General features: G+C 44.1%; 2 protein-coding genes across 9 annotated transcripts in view; both read left to right on the top strand.

The window, feature by feature from the left end:
• Positions 1-9,083, top strand: part of LOC110485270 (dynein assembly factor 5, axonemal) — a 111,929-nt gene extending 102,846 nt beyond the window's left edge. For both annotated transcript variants that reach the window (XM_036939077.1, XM_036939076.1), the window contains 2 exons: positions 220-411; positions 8,405-9,083. In XM_036939077.1, coding sequence (XP_036794972.1) covers positions 220-411; positions 8,405-8,544 — 332 coding nt within the window. In that variant the 3' untranslated portion in view covers positions 8,545-9,083. The remainder of the gene's footprint in view (positions 1-219; positions 412-8,404) is intronic.
• Positions 9,084-13,531: 4,448 nt separating this feature from the next.
• Positions 13,532-19,499, top strand: LOC110487023 (glycerophosphodiester phosphodiesterase 1). 7 transcript variants are annotated; one of them, XM_036939082.1, is made up of 6 exons: positions 13,541-14,232; positions 14,728-14,903; positions 15,667-15,772; positions 17,699-17,791; positions 18,188-18,399; positions 18,755-19,499. In XM_036939082.1, exons 1-6 carry the CDS (start codon positions 13,972-13,974, stop codon positions 18,933-18,935), a joined length of 1,029 nt encoding a protein of 342 aa, XP_036794977.1. In that variant the 5' UTR covers positions 13,541-13,971; the 3' UTR covers positions 18,936-19,499. The 7 variants fall into 7 exon arrangements, with proteins under 7 accessions (XP_036794981.1, XP_036794977.1, XP_036794979.1 ...); XM_036939084.1 differs by having other exon boundaries at positions 13,549-14,232; positions 18,788-19,499; XM_036939086.1 differs by lacking the exon at positions 17,699-17,791 and having other exon boundaries at positions 13,532-14,232.
• Positions 19,500-19,557: the final 58 nt, after the last annotated feature.

A 19,557-nucleotide genomic window follows, 5' to 3' on the forward strand; every position in this document is an offset into this window, starting at 1 on the left:
TCCCTCTGTCACTGACACACACCTTTTTTCTACATCTTTCTAGAATGCATCCATGATTGTTTATGATCCTATATAAATAGATTTAGACATTCTAATTTAGTCATTCTAATTTGTTCCCATCCTGCTCTCTGTTTGTGTCTGTGTGTCTCCTACCTTTGCGTGTCTCTGAGTTCTTTCATAAATGCGTGTGTGTGTGTGTGTGTGTGTGTGTGCCCTCAGAGGTGCTGAAGCGTCTGGATGACAGCAGTGAGGAGGTGAGGGGCGTGGCCCTCAGGGCTCTGGGCCTATGGCTTGCCTCACTGGGGAAAGACTACAACTCCCAGCTCTACAGTCAACACCTGGAGGTCCTGTTCCAGCAGCTGCTGCTGCACCTGGATGACCCAGACAGCCGCGTGCAGGACACTGTGCTTGGTGAGACTCACAATACCACATTGGTCCAATCCTAAATCAACCCTTAGACCAGGAAGAGAGGTCATGACAACCCTTAGACCAGGAAGAGGGGCCATGACAACCCTTAGACCAGGAAGAGGGGCCATGACAACCCTTAGACCAGGAAGAGGGGCCATGACAACCCTTAGACCAGGAAGAGGGGCCGTGACAACCCTTAGACCAGGAAGAGGGGCCGTGACAACCCTTAGACCAGGAAGAGGGGCCATGACAACCCTTAGACCAGGAAGAGGGGCCATGATGGAAAAGATGGTATGGAGGAGAAACAGATGAGATTGGAAGATTGGATAAAGAACACAGATACCATGATGGTGGTGGTGATGATAGCTAGTGAACATTGAGTGAATATGGCTTGATGTTGATCAGGTGGGTAGCAGTAGTGCTCATGTTTCATAGGCTCTGTCCTGTCTCAGTCAGAGTTTAAAGAGTTGATCCCTACGTCTAACAGCCCCATACACATAACCACATTGCTAGGATATCAGATCCCCCTTTTCCGTCGTATCAAAGGCTATCTATCCACCTTTTCCACTCCATTCATCTTTCACGCTGACCCGTGCGAAGCCCCCCACTCCACACACACACACCACCACTCCCCTCGTCCATCACGGGGCTGGGAGTGGGTCCAGAGGCAGAGGAGTGTGTGTGATTGACGCTCCGTCATCACCCCTGAAAAGCTACACAACTTCCCTTCTGGATGACAGTGAGTATATAAGCGAAGGTCCTGTTCATAAACATGATTTACATCCCAACCACTGAACATCCTGTGGTCAAGGTTACTGATCTGATACCCCGACACACAGCCAGAACACATCATATTAACTCTGATAAGTGGAATCCACAGTACGGTGGCTGTTGTTGCATCAGCTCTGTCCGATGTTGTCACAAACGGCATCCTATTCCCTACATAGTCAACTACTTGGCCCTGGTCAAAAGTAGTGCACTATAAAAGGAATAGGGTGCCATTTGGGATACAGCCCCATTGATGTTCTTTTCCCTCCATATGAAGATGGGAGAATATGGTTGAATCATCAGGCGTTTGTCACAGATAATCAAGGAGGAGCCTCCATGAGAAGCAGAGTGAAACTCCAGCAGTGTTCTCCGCTAAGGCCCCACATCCACACTACAGGAAACACACTCAGACCTTCTGCCAATAAATAACACACACACGTATGCACATTGCTCGCACGCACACACACACACACACACACAAAGACAGATACTCATGCACACATGTACACACACACACACACACACACGCACACACACAAAGACAGATACTCATGCACACATGTACACACACACACACACACAAAGACAGATACTCATGCACACATGTACACACACACACACACACACAAAGACAGATACTCATGCACACATGCACACACACACACACACACACACACACAAAGACAGATACTCATGCACACATGTACACACACACAAATAGCCATGAAACCACAGAACCGTCAAACCCTGTCGGAAAACACCAGGCATGAGAGGGGGAAGAGACAGGGAGGAAAGGGGTGAAAGAGGGATGAGAGAGATGAAAGAGAGGGGGATAACATGGAGTGGCTGTGTGGAAAGATGAGGGAAAGGGGTCTCCATGTGGTTGTGATTAGGGGGTTGTTCTCCTGGGTAGAGGGGGGGGCTGGAGGCTCACATTATCCCGCTAAGGGCTGCCTATCCTGGGTGTGAGGGTACAGGGATTGGGTGTAGAGGGTTGGGGTTGATAACAGGTTTTGGGGTCAATTCCATGTCAATTCAGTCAGTTCAAGGGGTGAGTTTAAATTCCAATTGCAGTGTCCCTCAGAAAAAAATGAAATGGAATTGACCCCAACCCTGGTCGATTGATACAGCCAGTAGGAAGGGAGGTTAGCGGTGCCTCTGTGTGTGTGATATGCATGCACATGTGCGCTGCTCTGCTGTAAACGTGTGTGTGGATGAGCTCACCCAGTGCTGACTGATAGCTGTGTCGTACCCATAACCACAATCCTCCCCACAAATCTGGAGACATTCTTTGTCTCATGTCTGTGTTTGAAGCTTTTTTCCTCCTTCCGTCTCTCTCTTTCTTCCTTTCTTTCCTGCTTCTATTCTTTTATTCTTGATCCCATTCTTATATGGTTCTTGAATTTCAAAGTCATCTCCCAAGAGCTTGATGTCTGCTGCTCCTCTGACAGTATGATGGACAGTACTGCCACTCCTCCCGCTCTCCCCCTCTCTCATCCCTCTTTCCCTGTTGCCATAATTCCTTCCTCCCATAATCCCACAGCCCTGGCAGCGCGGCTGCTGCTCCACACACACACACACACACACACCCCGTGGTTGGCACACGTTCAGGGGAATCACCGGATCCCCTCTCATCACAAGTCATCATTGTTCTCCTTTGTTCAAAAGAACTCAGAGAAAGAAAAAATCACTATTTATACACACAAGTCGCAAAAATCCCCCTTGGTCACCACTTGAGGAACAAAGCGGATTCCGAGGTGTATCGAATGATGACTTGACGTGAACTAACTCATCCCAACTGACAGGAGTATCAACACTGTACAGCTTCAGTTACGCCATGCGGTTTCCTCAACACTTACTGTTGGCTCTACTTCAAGTAATTCCATAGCATCTTTATTACCATCAAATACCAGTGGTATCTGTCCTGTTGGAGTGGATGTCACTGTGGTGCAACACCCCCATCTGGTGGTGAACGTGAAGTGCTCTTTTTGTCGGGACTATTCACTCTTTATTTCACCTTTATTTAATCAGGCTAGTTGAGAACAAGTTCTCATTTACAACTGTGACCTGGCCAAGATAAAACAAAGCAGTGCGACACAAACAACAACACAGAGTTACACATAAACAAACGTACAGTCAATAACACAGTAGAAAAATCTATGTACAGTGTGTGCAAATGTAGAAGAGTAGGGAGGTAAGGCAATAAATAGGCCATAGAGGGGAAATATTTACAATTTAGCATTAATACTGGAGTGATAGATGTGCAGATGAGGATGTGCAAGTAGAGATACTGGGGTGCAAAAGAGCAAATAATGATATGCGGATGAGGTAGTCGGTTGTGCTATTTACAGATGGGCTGTGTACAGGTACAGTGATCTGTAAGCTGCTCTGACAGCTGATGCTTAAAGTTAGAGAAGGAGATATAAGATTCCAGCTTCAGTGATTTTTGCAATTTGTTTCAGTCATTGGCAGCAGAGAACTGGAAGGAAAGGCGGCCAAAGGAAGTGTTGGCTTTGGGGACGACGAGTGAAATATACCTGCTGGAGCGCGTGCTACGGGTGGGTGCTGAGATAAGGCGGGGCTTTACCTAGCAAAGACTTATAGATGACCTGGAGCCAGTGGGTTTGGCAACAAAATATGTAGTGAGGGCCAGCCAACGAGAGCATACAGGTTGCAGTGGTGGGTAGTATATGGGGCTTTGGTGACAAAATGAATTGCACTGTGATAGACTACATCCAGTTTGTTGAGTAGAGTGTTGGAGGCTATTTTGTAAATGACATCGCCGAAGTCAAGGATCAGTAGGATAGTCAGTGAAGTGAAGGATTTATTGCTTTATTGCGAAATAGGCAGCCGATTTTAGATTTAATTTTGGATTGGAGATGCTTAATGTGAGTCTGGTATGAGAGTTTACAGTCTAACCAGACATCTAGGTATTTGTAGTTGTCCACATATTGTAAGTCAGAACCGTCCAGAGTAGTGATGCTAGTCCGGCGGGAGGGTGCGGGCAGCGATCAGTTGAAGAGCATTCACTTAGTTTTACTAGCATTTAAAAGCAGTTGGAGGCCACGGAAGGAGTGTTGTATGGCGTTGAAGCTCGTTTGTAGGTTTGTTAGCACAGTGTCCAAAGAGGGGCCGGAAGTATACAGAATGGTGTCGTCTGTGTAGAGGTGGATCAGAGAATCACCAGCAGCAAGAGCGACTTCATTCATATATACAGAGAAAAGAGTCGGCCCGAGAAATGAACCCTGTGGCACCCCCATAGAGACTGCCAGAGGTCCGGGCAACAGGCCCTCTAATTTGACACACTGAACTCTATCTGACAAGTAGTCAGTGAACCAGGCGAGGCAGTCATTTGAGAAATGTGGGAGCAAACGGTACATATAGGGACAAACATAATACTGTAGAGCAAAGGTGTACATTAGACCACAAACAGAAAGCGGACAGGAAACCAAAGATTAAACAGACATAAGTGTAATGGCCGAAGCCATATGGGCCTTAAAGTGCATAAGGGCAAAGAGGAGGAGGTGACCCTTAAATACATGATCTATTATGGAAAGAGCAGGACACCATTATAAAGATTAGATAGAGAGGAACAAACATAAGTGCTTAGGGTAAGATAGACATATATATTAATTTTAGGACACCATTGTAATCTAATCAAGAGCGGATACAGGCGTTATTAGGCATGAACAAGCAGGAAGCCTGAACTGAAAGATAATGGTGACCGATGACCTGAGGGAAGTAACTTCATTAACATATGGAATGGACTCATATACTGTGTGATAAGAATACGGTGATTGACAGAGTCGAAAGCCTTGGCCAGGACGATGAAGACGGCTGCACAGTACTGTCTTTTATCGATGGCGGTTATGATATCGTTTAGGACCTTGAGCGTGGCTGAGGTGCACCCATGACCAGCTCGGAAACCAGATTGCATAGTGGAGAAGGTACAGTGGGATTCAAAATGGTCGCTGATCTGTTTGTTGACTTGGCTTTCGTGGATTTTAGAAAGGCAGGGCAGGATGGATATAGGCCTATAACAGTTTGGGTCTAGAGTCTCACCCGCTTTGAAGAGGGGGATGACCGCGGCAGCTTTCCAATCTTTGGGGATCTCAGGCGATACGAAAGAGAGGTTGAATAGGCTAGTAATAGGGGTTGCAACAATTTGGGTGGATGGGATTGGCCAGGCAGTCCATCAACAGGAACAATATGTTGTTACTGAACTGGATAATGGGTTTTGGGTCTGCATTACGTTGGGTACCAGGTCTCTACATCACCTTCGATCTGCCTCCACCCGAGAGAGAAGCCCAAGAAGGTGGGGGTGTTTGTTGATTATGAGGAGGGCAAGGTCTCATTTTTCAATGTGGAGAACAGGTCTTATCTTCTGTTTCACTGGATGTGACTTCACTGAAAAAACCCCGGTGGTAATATTGATTGGGATAACTCTGCCTTCTTCAACCCCGGTGGTAATATTGATTGGGATAACTCTGCCTTCTTCAACCCCGGTGGTAATATTGATTGTGATAACTCTGCCTTCTTCAACCCCGGTGGTAATATTGATTGTGATAACTCTGCCTTCTTCAACCCCGGTGGTAATATTGATTGGGATAACTCTGCCTTCTTCAACCCCGGTGGTAATATTGATTGTGATAACTCTGCCTTCTTCAACCCCGGTGGTAATATTGATTGGGATAACTCTGCCTTCTTCAACCCCGGTGGTAATATTGATTGTGATAACTCTGCCTTCTTCAACCCCGGTGGTAATATTGATTGTGATAACTCTGCCTTCTTCAACCCCGGTGGTAATATTGATTGTGATAACTCTGCCTTCTTCAACCCCGGTGGTAATATTGATTGGGATAACTCTGCCTTCTTCAACCCCGGTGGTAATATTGATTGGGATAACTCTGCCTTCTTCAACCCCGGTGGTAATATTGATTGTGATAACTCTGCCTTCTTCAACCCCGGTGGTAATATTGATTGGGATAACTCTGCCTTCTTCAACCCCGGTGGTAATATTGATTGGGATAACTCTGCCTTCTTCAACCCCGGTGGTAATATTGATTGGGATAACTCTGCCTTCTTCAACCCCGGTGGTAATATTGATTGTGATAACTCTGCCTTCTTCAACCCCGGTGGTAATATTGATTGGGATAACTCTGCCTTCTTCAACTACGGTGGTAATGTTGATTGTGATAACTCTGCCTTCTTCAACCCCGGTGGTAATATTGATTGGGATAACTCTGCCTTCTTCAACCCCGGTGGTAATATTGATTGGGATAACTCTGCCTTCTTCAACCCCGGTGGTAATATTGATTGGGATAACTCTGCCTTCTTCAACCCCGGTGGTAATATTGATTGGGATAACTCTGCCTTCTTCAACCCCGGTGGTAATATTGATTGGGATAATTCTGCCTTCTTCAACCCCGGTGGTAATATTGATTGGGATAACTCTGCCTTCTTCAACCCCGATGGTAATATTGATTGTGATAACTCTGCCTTCTTCAACCCCGGTGGTAATATTGATTGGGATAACTCTGCCTTCTTCAACCCCGGTGGTAATATTGATTGGGATAACTCTGCCTTCTTCAACCCCGGTGGTAATATTGATTGGGATAACTCTGCCTTCTTCAACCCCGGTGGTAATATTGATTGTGATAACTCTGCCTTCTTCAACCCCGGTGGTAATATTGATTGTGATAACTCTGCCTTCTTCAACCCCGGTGGTAATATTGATTGGGATAACTCTGCCTTCTTCAACCCCGGTGGTAATATTGATTGTGATAACTCTGCCTTCTTCAACCCCGGTGGTAATATTGATTGGGATAACTCTGCCTTCTTCAACCCCGGTGGTAATATTGATTGTGATAACTCTGCCTTCTTCAACCCCGGTGGTAATATTGATTGGGATAACTCTGCCTTCTTCAACCCCGGTGGTAATATTGATTGTGATAACTCTGCCTTCTTCAACCCCTGTGGTAATATTGATTGGGATAACTCTGCCTTCTTCAACCCCGGTGGTAATATTGTATTAGGATAACTCTGCCTTCTTCAACCCCGGTGGTAATATTGATTGGGATAACTCTGCCTTCCTCAACCCCGGTGGTAATATTGATTGTGATAACTCTGCCTTCTTCAACCCCGGTGGTAATATTGATTGGGATAACTCTGCCTTCTTCAACCCCGGTGGTAATATTGATTGGGATAACTCTGCCTTCTTCAACCCCGGTGGTAATATTGATTGGGATAACTCTGCCTTCTTCAACCCCGGTGGTAATATTGATTGGGATAACTCTGCCTTCTTCAACCCCGGTGGTAATATTGATTGGGATAACTCTGCCTTCTTCAACCCCGATGGTAATATTGATTGTGATAACTCTGCCTTCTTCAACCCCGGTGGTAATATTGATTGGGATAACTCTGCCTTCTTCAACCCCGGTGGTAATATTGATTGTGATAACTCTGCCTTCTTCAACCCCGGTGGTAATATTGATTGGGATAACTCTGCCTTCTTCAACCCCGGTGGTAATATTGATTGGGATAACTCTGCCTTCTTCAACCCCGATGGTAATATTGATTGTGATAACTCTGCCTTCTTCAACCCCGGTGGTAATATTGATTGGGATAACTCTGCCTTCTTCAACCCCGGTGGTAATATTGATTGGGATAACTCTGCCTTCTTCAACCCCGGTGGTAATGTTGATTGTGATAACTCTGCCTTCTTCAACCCCGGTGGTAATATTGATTGGGATAACTCTGCCTTCTTCAACCCCGGTGGTAATATTGATTGTGATAACTCTGCTCCATTGGACATCTTCCTTGTCAATCACTCAGACTGAGAACGGTATTGTGTACAAAAGTAACAAGTACAGAAATGCTGCCAAAAATTACTATTAAAATCAATGTATAGTTGCAAATATTCTCTGGTGGTTTCTTCACTGTCAGTCCTCATAAATACAATTACATTGAATCAAATTATTCATTTCCAATGAATGATTGCAGCCAGTGACAATAATCCACCCCAATATCTTGACTTTGTTATTGTGTTGAATTCATTTGTGTGGAGTTCCTCAAGGTAGTCAACGTTCGTGTGTGTGTGTGTGTGTGTGTGTGTGTGTGTGTGTGTGTGTGTGTGTGTGTGTGTGTGAGAGATAATCTACTGTTACTTATTTGTGTGTGTCCATTTCCACTTAACCCCTGACTGTCTCATGTCTGTCTGTGTGTCCAGAGGTCCTGAAGACCGGCAGTGGCGTCCACCCAGCCCTCCTTAAGCAGGAAGTGGAAGGCGTGAGGGACAAACAGCGCACCCCTGTCTACTGTGACCAACTGCTCCAGCACATCCACTCTCTACGCAAGGATACAGTGTAGAGATGCATAGTACTGGAAAGATCTACTGATGTGACAATACTGGTCAAATGAAGATCCTATATCTGTATGTAATCTAGACATCGTATAGATTATATTTCTATGGCATACCAAGAAAAGTAAACCTGGAACTGCAACTCTCACAAATGGTCATGTCCGGCATGGACTCTCTCTCTCACACACACACAGTATATACACACACAGCTGTCACTAAGAGAGTGATGCAATGATATGGGCATCCCGAAATATGACTTGACACATTGTATCTATGTATCTAACAGCACTAAGGCAGGTATCTATTTGTTTTACCCTGTACAACAAGAATATTGTCCAACTGCTTAGGTTCTCTTAGAGCTCAAAACTGTTACCCTTTTTCAAATCTACTCCAGAACACATGGTTGTACTCTGTGGTTGTGTTTGTTCGTTACTATGCTTTTTAATTGGTTTCTCAATGTTGATTGTTGATATTTCATTCTGTTGTGCCTTGATTTCTAGACTGAATTGACTGTTTATCTTTGATAAATATAATACATTTTCACTAAGTGCACTGTGGTTTGCTTTCTTTTGTAATGTGTGGTCACACTAGTGTTCCAAATGGCATACAGGGGAGGGCTTTCACGTTGTCATGCAGGGTTCTAAAAACCTTTTATCTGTGACATATACTCAGTGGCCAGTTTATTAGGTACATCCATCTAGTACCGGGTCAGACACCCCTTTGCTTACAGAACAGCAGGAATTCTTTGGGGAATGGAAACATTGCTCAATTGGTATCAAGGGACCTAACATGTGCCAGGAAAACATTCCCCACACCACCGCCACCAGCCTGTACCGTTGACACCAGGCAGGATGGGGCCATGGACTCACGCTGCTTACGCAAAATCCTCTGCTATCAGCATGATAAAACGAAATGGGATTCGTCGGACTAGGCAATGTTTTTCCACGCCTCAATTGTCCAGTGTTGGTGATCATGTGCCCACTGGAGCCGTTTCTTCATGTTTTTAGCTGATAGGAGTGGAACCCTGTGTGGATGTCTGCTGCAATAGCCCATCCGTGACGAGGACTGACGAGTTGTGCGTTCTGAGATGCCGTTCTGCACACCACTGTTGTACTGCGCCATTATTTGCCTGTTGTGGCCCACCTGTTAGCTTGCGCGATTCTTGACATTCTCCTTCGAACTCTCAAAAACAAGCTGTTTTTTCCTTCAGGACTGCCGCTGACTAGATGTATTATAGTTTTTTTGCACCATTCTCCGGTAAACCCTAGACTGTCATGCGTGAAAATCGCAGGAGGCCCAACGTTTCTGAGATGCTGGAATTGGCGTGCCTGGCACCGACGATCAAACCACGCTCAAAGTCACTTGTTTTGCCCATTCTAAAGTTCAATCAAACAGTAACTGAATGCCGGTCTGCCTGCTATATATACAGTAGCAATTTTAGCATGTAAATCTTGGTGGGGCAAAAAAAAAGAAAGTGTGATGCATTCCAGCAGAGCCACTACACATACAACACTAAACAACACATGAATTACACTATAACGGTGGCACACGGTGCCCACAAAGCCACTACACATACAACACTAAACAACACATGAATTACACTATAACGGTGGCACACGGTGCCCACAGAGCCACTACACATACAACACTAAACAACACATGAATTACACTATAACGGTGGCACACGGTGCCCACAGAGCCACTACACATACAACACTAAACAACACATGAATTACACTATAACGGTGACACACGGTGCCCACAAAGCCACTACACATACAACACTAAACAACACATGAATTACACTATAACGGTGACACACGGTGCCCACAGAGCCACTACACATACAACACTAAACAACACATGAATTACACTATAACGGTGGCACACGGTGCCCACAAAGCCACTACACATACAACACTAAACAACACATGAATTACACTATAACGGTGGCACACGGTGCCCACAGAGCCACTACACATACAACACTAAACAACACATGAATTACACAAGGTGCCCACAAAGCCACTACACATACAACACTAAACAACACATGAATTACACTATAACGGTGGCACACGGTGCCCACAAAGCCACTACACATACAACACTAAACAACACATGAATTACACTATAACGGTGGCACACGGTGCCCACAGAGCCACTACACATACAACACTAAACAATACATGAATTACACTATAACGGTGGCACACGGTGCCCACAGAGCCACTACACATACAACACATGAATTACACTATAACGGTGGCACACGGTGCCCACAAAGCCACTACACATACAACACTAAACAACACATGAATTACACTATAACGGTGACACACGGTGCCCACAAAGCCACTACACATACAACACTAAACAACACATGAATTACACTATAACGGTGGCACACGGTGCCCACAAAGCCACTACACATACAACACTAAACAACACATGAATTACACTATAATGGTGACACACGGTGCCCACAAAGCCACTACACATACAACACTAAACAACACATGAATTACACTATAACGGTGGCACACGGTGCCCACAAAGCCACTACACATACAACACTAAACAACACATGAATTACACTATAACGGTGGCACACGGTGCCCACAGAGCCACTACACATACAACACTAAACAATACATGAATTACACTATAACGGTGGCACACGGTGCCCACAGAGCCACTACACATACAACACATGAATTACACTATAACGGTGGCACACGGTGCCCACAAAGCCACTACACATACAACACTAAACAACACATGAATTACACTATAACGGTGACACACGGTGCCCACAAAGCCACTACACATACAACACTAAACAACACATGAATTACACTATAACGGTGGCACACGGTGCCCACAAAGCCACTACACATACAACACTAAACAACACATGAATTACACTATAATGGTGACACACGGTGCCCACAAAGCCACTACACATACAACACTAAACAACACATGAATTACACTATAATGGTGACACACGGTGCCCACAGAGCCACTACACATACAACACTAAACAACACATGAATTACACTATAACGGTGACACACGGTGCCCACAAACTGTTAGGGCCTACATAAAGCTGTCCCAACAGCAGAGTCCCAACACCTTACCACTGCTACACCTGGCTTTCAGCGGATCCTTGTCTGGCAGCGAAACAGTTCATTCAGCCTCATTTACTGCCTTTAATATATATTTTTTTAAATACATAACTGATATGGCTGACTTGCTTAAACAAATGGGGTTTCTAATGACAATTGAGATGTACAAACTATGGCATAAGGGGACGACAAGCAGATAAGAGGCCATCCGTAATTTAGATTAAGACATTAATGAGCGAGCGACGACGGACGTAGTCAATATAACTATTTGTTCAGCACATTTGAAATGTAGTGACAGAATTCAGAACATGGACCGTTCTCACAGTATTCTCCCTGTACAACAAGTAAGAACCGTAGGATAAATAAAGGGGGCATATAAACCTACAATGAAAGCTCTTACAATATTCAATGATTACATTTTTCTAAAAACAGGTTATAGGCTGCATGTGCATCACCAGGTTAGAACAGTAGGTGAAAATAAGAGGTGAAAATAGACAAAATTATTAGGGTGAGGCAAATTGAATGACGCTTGGTTATTTGCGTGTAAAAAAAAACATCATATAACACTATTTGACACGTTAAATTAGCTTTTAATTTGACACGTCAAATAACACACTTCTATTATAGAATGTTGTGTGTGCTGAATTTGCATGTGCGACCACAAACGATGTGTTTACAAAACCGCTTTGGTGAAAATAGACAATTATTAGGGTGAGGCACATGGGCTACTAACAGCATACTACACAACATGCATGTATGTATACTGTAGCTGAGAAAGTAATACTATTTCCCTTGCATATTACATCATTAATGCAGCAACATACAAGACATGTTTGGACTCACCTTGTGAAGGTGGCGCAGCGGCCCTTTGTGGGCACATTGTGTCATCAAAGTCTGGCATTCTCTGGATTTATGGTGGGAACTCCATTGAATAGCTGGCTAACGTTCGTGGTTTCTTTGCCGTTTTTGCAGTTAGCCACTGATTCCTTCCAAACGAGTCATTGTTGAATTTGTGATTTCCAATTTGTTGTGTAATCTTTATGGCCGATGAACACCGATACGTTTTATCTATAATTTCCCTTCATATGACAAGGATTAAAAAGGATTTACCAGTAGATTGTCGACTTGATTCATGATGATGTTGACTGCTAGCTAAGACTTTGAAAGTAAGATGTTGACATGATCAGTCCAATCAAAGCTACTGTACATAAGACATCATTTTAAATAATTGTATCTGTGTCCAATGACCTTGAGCCTTCTTTGAAGGGCACTTGTAATACAACTATATGGCAGGACCGGGCTGAAATTTTGGATGTCTACCCTTCCTAAGGATGTTATACTTCATGAGTGACAGAACACTGAGCCAATCACGGCGCAATGCTCCTATTTTCTGCTGGCTCACCTCACCACCACAGAAAGCACTGAGCTAGGCTGAAACCTGCAATTTGGAGCTGCCTTACTCAAGAAAACAAAAAAGAGACCATGTGTGTATGCGGCTTTATTAACTGAATTATATATATATATATTTTTTACATTGTTTGCAAACTGATATGTGACAAGTATTAACGCTAAAATAACATGCAAAACAGGCAAAAATATATTTATTTATAAATATATATGTATTTTTTTAGGGGGGGTGCTAAAAATGTGCACCTACCCTGAATAAACTGGTCGCCACTGTTTATATACCACGGCCACATTACTTATCTGTAGGAGTGAACCATTTATGTGAACAGGGTGGTGTACCTAATAACCTGGCCACTCAGTGTAATGTTCCGTATCTATAGATTAGTGCATAGCCACAGTCAGAAACTCTCCACTATGGCTCTAGCCATAGAAATATCATATATTTCTGTCATTCTATTATATTGTATTTCTATGGCTCAGACTGCAGCTATCTCGAGTACAGTGTGAGCGTGGTACCTCTCTCTCGTCTCTGCTCCATAGCAACGACCTCTAGATCGGTGTGTACTATGAACTAGAAACCGACTGATGCTCTCTCCTTTCAAATCTCGGATTCTGCAACATCCCATCGCAATATAATATGGTGTGTTTTTATTTTGTGAAGCTGGAGCAGTGAGTCGGCTGTGTCTGGAATTATGCGTAATTGAACTCTTATTTTTTTTTGCTGTGTCTGGTAGTTAGTTACCTAAGCGCATGCATCTCGGTCTCAACTTGGAATCTCACACCAGCAAGGAACTATCATTCGGTGATCAAGTAGATCGATCAAATAAATGAGGATTGAGAACAGTGACAGTGTATTGATTTTATCATTGGATACATTTTAATCAACGCTTCTAAACGATGTTACAAATTGGAGACGAAGTTTATTTCTCAGCGGTATTTCTGCTGGTTCTATTCGGGACCAGGAGCGCGATTGGAGCATCGGCCGTCACCGCATCCATTTACGTCTTTATCGTGATGTTCCGGTTCCCACAAGTGCCGGCTGACCAGGCAAGTCAGGTGCTGCGGCCCACTGGCCTTGCGAGCGCCGGCGTCCCCGTGGTTGCGCACCGGGCAGGGGGACACGATGCTCCGGAGAACACCATTGCAGCGATCCGAGAGGTGAATCAAGGACAAAGTATCAGTTATCTACCCTGTCTGAGCTACTTAATGCTGTAGCTGCAAATAAAATGATGAGTAGGCTTCCTAGGCTATAATGATGTGATTTAGGGGCAGCAGGTGAAGTGAGCAGAGGCCGATGAAAGGCATATGACGTCCCTTGTCTGTACTGAGACATAGTTTCATATTATCAGGGGGTTCTCTAAATGTTGCCCAAAATCCATGCAGAGGGAGAGCCTGTTAACTTATTTTGCCATGGTTAGTTATAGTTTAGAGTGTCTGGAACATTATTTTTGTATCTACTCTTTAATTTGAAACATATTTTGGCTAATATCTAGGCCTACTAGATCAGTACAATCCCAGTTGGTTTAATAGCCTGCTGCTCCGTCTCCCCTACTCTATCTATCCATTTCAGATCTATATCTCTCCCGTCTTTCTCCACACACCTCTTCATCCCTTCCTCCTCCCCCTGCTTCATCCTCCTCTATTGTCCTCTAGGCCAGCAGGAATGGAGCCACAGGGGTGGAGCTGGACTTGGGCTTCACTGCAGATGGAGAGGCAGTGCTGATGCACGATGAGACGGTGGACCGCACCACCAACGGGACGGGAGCGGTGGGCACGCTGCGTCTGGCAGAGCTCAGGACGCTGGACGCCACGGGCAAACACAGGCTCGGGTGGGCTTGGCAGGGGAGTTGAACTCCTGGGTCATATTCATTAGGCAGGAAATGGACTGAAACAGGGAGGGATCAATAACAAATGCTTGTTTTTGTTTGCTGTTGCAAAACATTTTCAGTTGTATAGCCTAATGAACATGACTCTGAATGTTACGCCTTCAGTGTTAGCAGATCTAAAAAGAACACAAGTTAGTGCTTCTGCCAGGAAACACTGATAGGGTCGGTACCTGGTGCAAACGCTTAGTAAACATGGCCCCATGTGTGATCGGTGAGTTCAGTTGGACTTCAAGCAGGACAGAGTCAGGATGACTGAAAATACACTAATGGGGAGTGTAAACTGTGAATGGTACGAGGCCAGATATAGACCTATTGATATAGAATGGTATGTGGCCAGATATAAACCTATTGATATAGAATGGTACGAGGCCAGATATAGACCTATTGATATAGAATGGTATGAGGCCAGATATAGACCTATTGATATAGAATGGTACGAGGCCAGATATAGACCTATTGATATAGAATGGTATGAGGCCAGATATAGACCTATTGATATAGAATGGTACGAGGCCAGATATAGACCTATTGATATAGAATGGTACAGGGCCAGATATAGACCTATTGATATAGAATGGTACGAGGCCAGATATAGACCTATTGATATAGAATGGTACAAGGCCAGATATAGACCTATTGGTGGTGTCTCAAATATAGCAGCAGTACAAACGTTTGTGTGTCCCCGCTGGCCTTTGTGTGTCTCCAGGGAGAAGTTCAAGGGGGAGAGGGTGCCAACGCTTCAGGAGGCAGTGGAGGAATGCATCAACCACCAGCTGACCATCTTCTTTGATGTCAAAGATCAACCTGATAAGGTATTGTCCCTGTCTTGGAACAGCCCCTACTTCCTAGATACAACTGGAGATCTGAGGGGATTGGATAAAGGTTTAAGCAATATGGTGATGTCTCCATCTTGTCTTCTGATTGTGTAGCATATTGCTTACACTTCCACTCCTCAGTTCTTTCCAGGTGTCTAGTGGGTAGGCTATAGGGGTTGTTTCTGGACAGGGCCTCTCTAGGCAGGTAGAAGCCTTGTTATAAACCTTTAGGACTTAGGGCTTCACTACAGTATACACCAGGTTTTCCCAACCCTGGTCCTCCAGTACCCCCAACAGTATACATGTTTATTGTAACCCTGGACAAGCACATCTGATTCAACTTGTCAACTAATCATCAAGCCCTCAATGAGTTGAATGAGGTGTGTTTGTCCAGGGATACAAGGGGAAGGTGTACTGTTGGGGGTACTGAGGGACCAGGGTTGGGGAAACACTCCAGCAGCACTTTGAATGACAACCACATCACTGTAAGGTCAAATGGTAGTAAACTGAGTGTATAGGGAGATTAAGGCAGGTTAAAACCCAGCTGTTTAAGGTAGTAACATAGGAATCCCTACTATAGAGATTGGTTATAAAGAATCTCACAGCTGCCCCAGACAGTAGGTCTGAGAGGAATTCAACCCCCCTTACAATGTGACTCACTATACTTCCACCTTCCCCATATTGACAGTTTTGTAAGCGTTAGATTTGTCCCCTACAGACCTCATTATATATGGAGGACCAAAGCAGTCAAAAATACAATTAAATAGTCTTGGAGCAGTTTCCCGGATACAGATTAAGCCTAATCCTGGAATAAAAATGATTTTGAATAGAGATTCTCCATTGATCTTTTTTAGTCCAGTACCGCATGATGTCGTCACCATGGAAAGGTGAAACTCCCGCCCATGCAAACCTGCTGATTAGAAGGTCTTGTGTAGATTGTATTTTCAACCAGCAACTATCAGGAAAAAACACTGATCACATGTTTTCACACTTTTACAGTGTTAGTTCCATCAGATGTTGAACAATATGATAAAACACAGGAAAAAACATAATTTTCACTCCATTGGGCCTTAAATAAGATGCCACTTGCTGACCATAAGATCATCATATATCACAGCCATAGTCAACAGGCGGACGTGGTCCAGATCTGAACCCACAATGGGGTCAACACACTCAGGCTTTCAGTTGGCTTTCAGTTGAGAGTTGTAATATTAGAACACACAAGGTGCCATTTAGAAACGTGGTGCATGGCTAGTTTCCCTCTTGTTATGTCCTTCACTGACAGATCTGAGAGAGCTATTTAGAACCTTTCAGAAATGTCCAGTTGATCAACAAGCCCACGTTAGCTAGGTAGGTAAGTTAGGCTATCTTGATCTTGTAGTTATCATGGCCAGATTGTGCCCAGGAGCCTTTACTTCCAGGGGCCCCCATTTCGATTTTTGTTGACTCACTCAGGTGACATCGAAAAATGTGTAGAAGTGCAGAAAATGTGCTTTAAAACTGCAATGTTTTCTTTCCGCTAACAAGAGGGGTGTGAAACGTTGAGGTCGCGAGGTGGGGGGGGGTTGGGTCCAATAAAGACAACATCAATCCGGACCTTTTCCACAGAGGACATTTGTGTGACTGGATCTTCTCAAATAGTAGTTGAGTAGTCCTGATATATCATGTTGTCACAAAGGATAAGCGCAGTGAAATGTGTTATTTTACAGGGTCAGCCATGGTAGAACGGCGTTCCTGGAACAAATTAGGGCTAAGTGCCTAAGTGCCTTGCTCAATGGTACATCGGCAGATTTGTCACCTTGTCGACTCGGGAATTCAAACCAGTGACCTTTTGGTTACTAAGCCACCTGCCGCCCACATGTATGTGTTACACTGCATGTAGTTTGACAGTAAGTACTGTATATGTTCCCTCCTCTCCACCAGGCAGCTGCAGCCCTAGGGGAGATGTATCACAAACACCCTGTCCTCTACAACTCCAGCATTGTCTGCTCCTTTCAACCTAGAGTTATCTACAAGGTCAACTTTCTCTGGTCATTTGACATTTATGTTTGTTCGAAAACAACCTTTCAACTCAGTAACACACATTGCCCAAATATATGCACAAAAACTTCAAATTAAACGGTAAATATGAATTGAGACATCTATGTGCACATTTAGTCATCTTCTGTTCCATTATAGTGGTGTTTTTCCTATAGTGTGCAGTTTAGCACCAGTCTGGTCCCAGGTCTGTTTGTACTGTTTTGCCAACTCCTACAGTCATTGTCATGTTTGGCCTGTAAACAACCATTGTCCAACAGGTGTGGGTCCAGGCTAGGCTTGATACACACTGTATGGATGTGTTATAAGAAGACTGTTATCTGTCCTCATAACCATAACACCACCTCTGACCTCCTCATCGGTCAACTCCTCCAGATGCGTCAGGCGAACCCTGGGGTGGTCACGGCCCTGACCCACCGGCCCTGGAGCCTCAGTCGCTATGGCGATGGAACACCCCGTTCCCTGTCAGCGTGGACAAACTACTGGCTGGGAGTTCTGGATGTGCTGCTGGACTGGGCCCACCATCACCTGTTGTGGAACCTGTGTGGCGTCTCAGCCATCCTCATGCAGAAGGACTTCATCTCCCTGTGAGTAATACTAACAGCAGTGGCTCGGCCTACTGAGTTTGTTACATGGGTTGTGTTCATTAGGGAGAAAATTGAATAAAACACTCTGACACTGGGGACACTACCTGGACTTTTTCAATAGGAAACTCTCATTGTTGTTTTCAATTGCAAAACGTTTCGCTACATACAGTGTAGCCCTAATGAACATGACCATGGATTGAATCACACATCATTGCGTGTTAATATCAGAGGAAGTTCAAAATTGAGACAGTTGTATCCTATTGTCAGATAACATATACTGTTTGTATTCATATAATATATTGATGTTTGTTGAAGTATTAAAACAAACATGATACCCTGACCACTGACCTAACAGGTCTCCACTCCCCTCATCTATCCCTCTCTACAGAGACTATGTCCAGTACTGGGCAGAGCGAGGGGTGGAGGTGGTGGGCTGGACCATCAACACGGCCGTGGATAAACAGTACTACCAAGATGTCCTGAAGATCAGCTACATCACTGACAGCCTGAGGGAAGACTGTGAGCCTCACTACTGACTGACACACAACACACACACAGTTCTAGACTACTATCTAACAACGTGTAGTTGTACAAGGACTCAGACCTCACTATCATAGGGAATATGGAGTATGAATGTACAGGACAGTACACATCCAATATAGCTGCATAGCAGATCATTTTCTAGTTCAGGTTGCCCCTTTTAACCAGAATAGTTTTTACTGCAAACACTCATACAAGATCATACAATGTCAACCCTCATTTGACAACTATACTACACCAACAATACCACCATAATCTCAGAAATACTCTCTTGGACCAATCATCACACCACTAAATGCAGACAATTTGCTCATTTTGAATTGTTCATCTTAATACAAATCTGTAAGAGATTATGCTACATTCATTAATATTGTATTAACAATATGACACTGATATATCAATGGTACAAAATATAACTATCTTTGTTGACATGTATCTTTGATTTCTCAATGAAAACATGATGTACAATGTATCCTTTATGAAACCATGTTATTTATTGTGACTACTGCAGGCCCACTGTAAATATTGGAAAAATAAATATCCCCTACATGCAGATTGGTGCTGAATAGTGAGTATTCTAGTGGATATGTGATTGTATTGTATGGTCACTGTGTAAAC

This window comes from Oncorhynchus mykiss, chromosome 12 (genome assembly GCF_013265735.2).
Source record: "Oncorhynchus mykiss isolate Arlee chromosome 12, USDA_OmykA_1.1, whole genome shotgun sequence".
Lineage (NCBI taxonomy): Eukaryota > Metazoa > Chordata > Actinopteri > Salmoniformes > Salmonidae > Oncorhynchus > Oncorhynchus mykiss.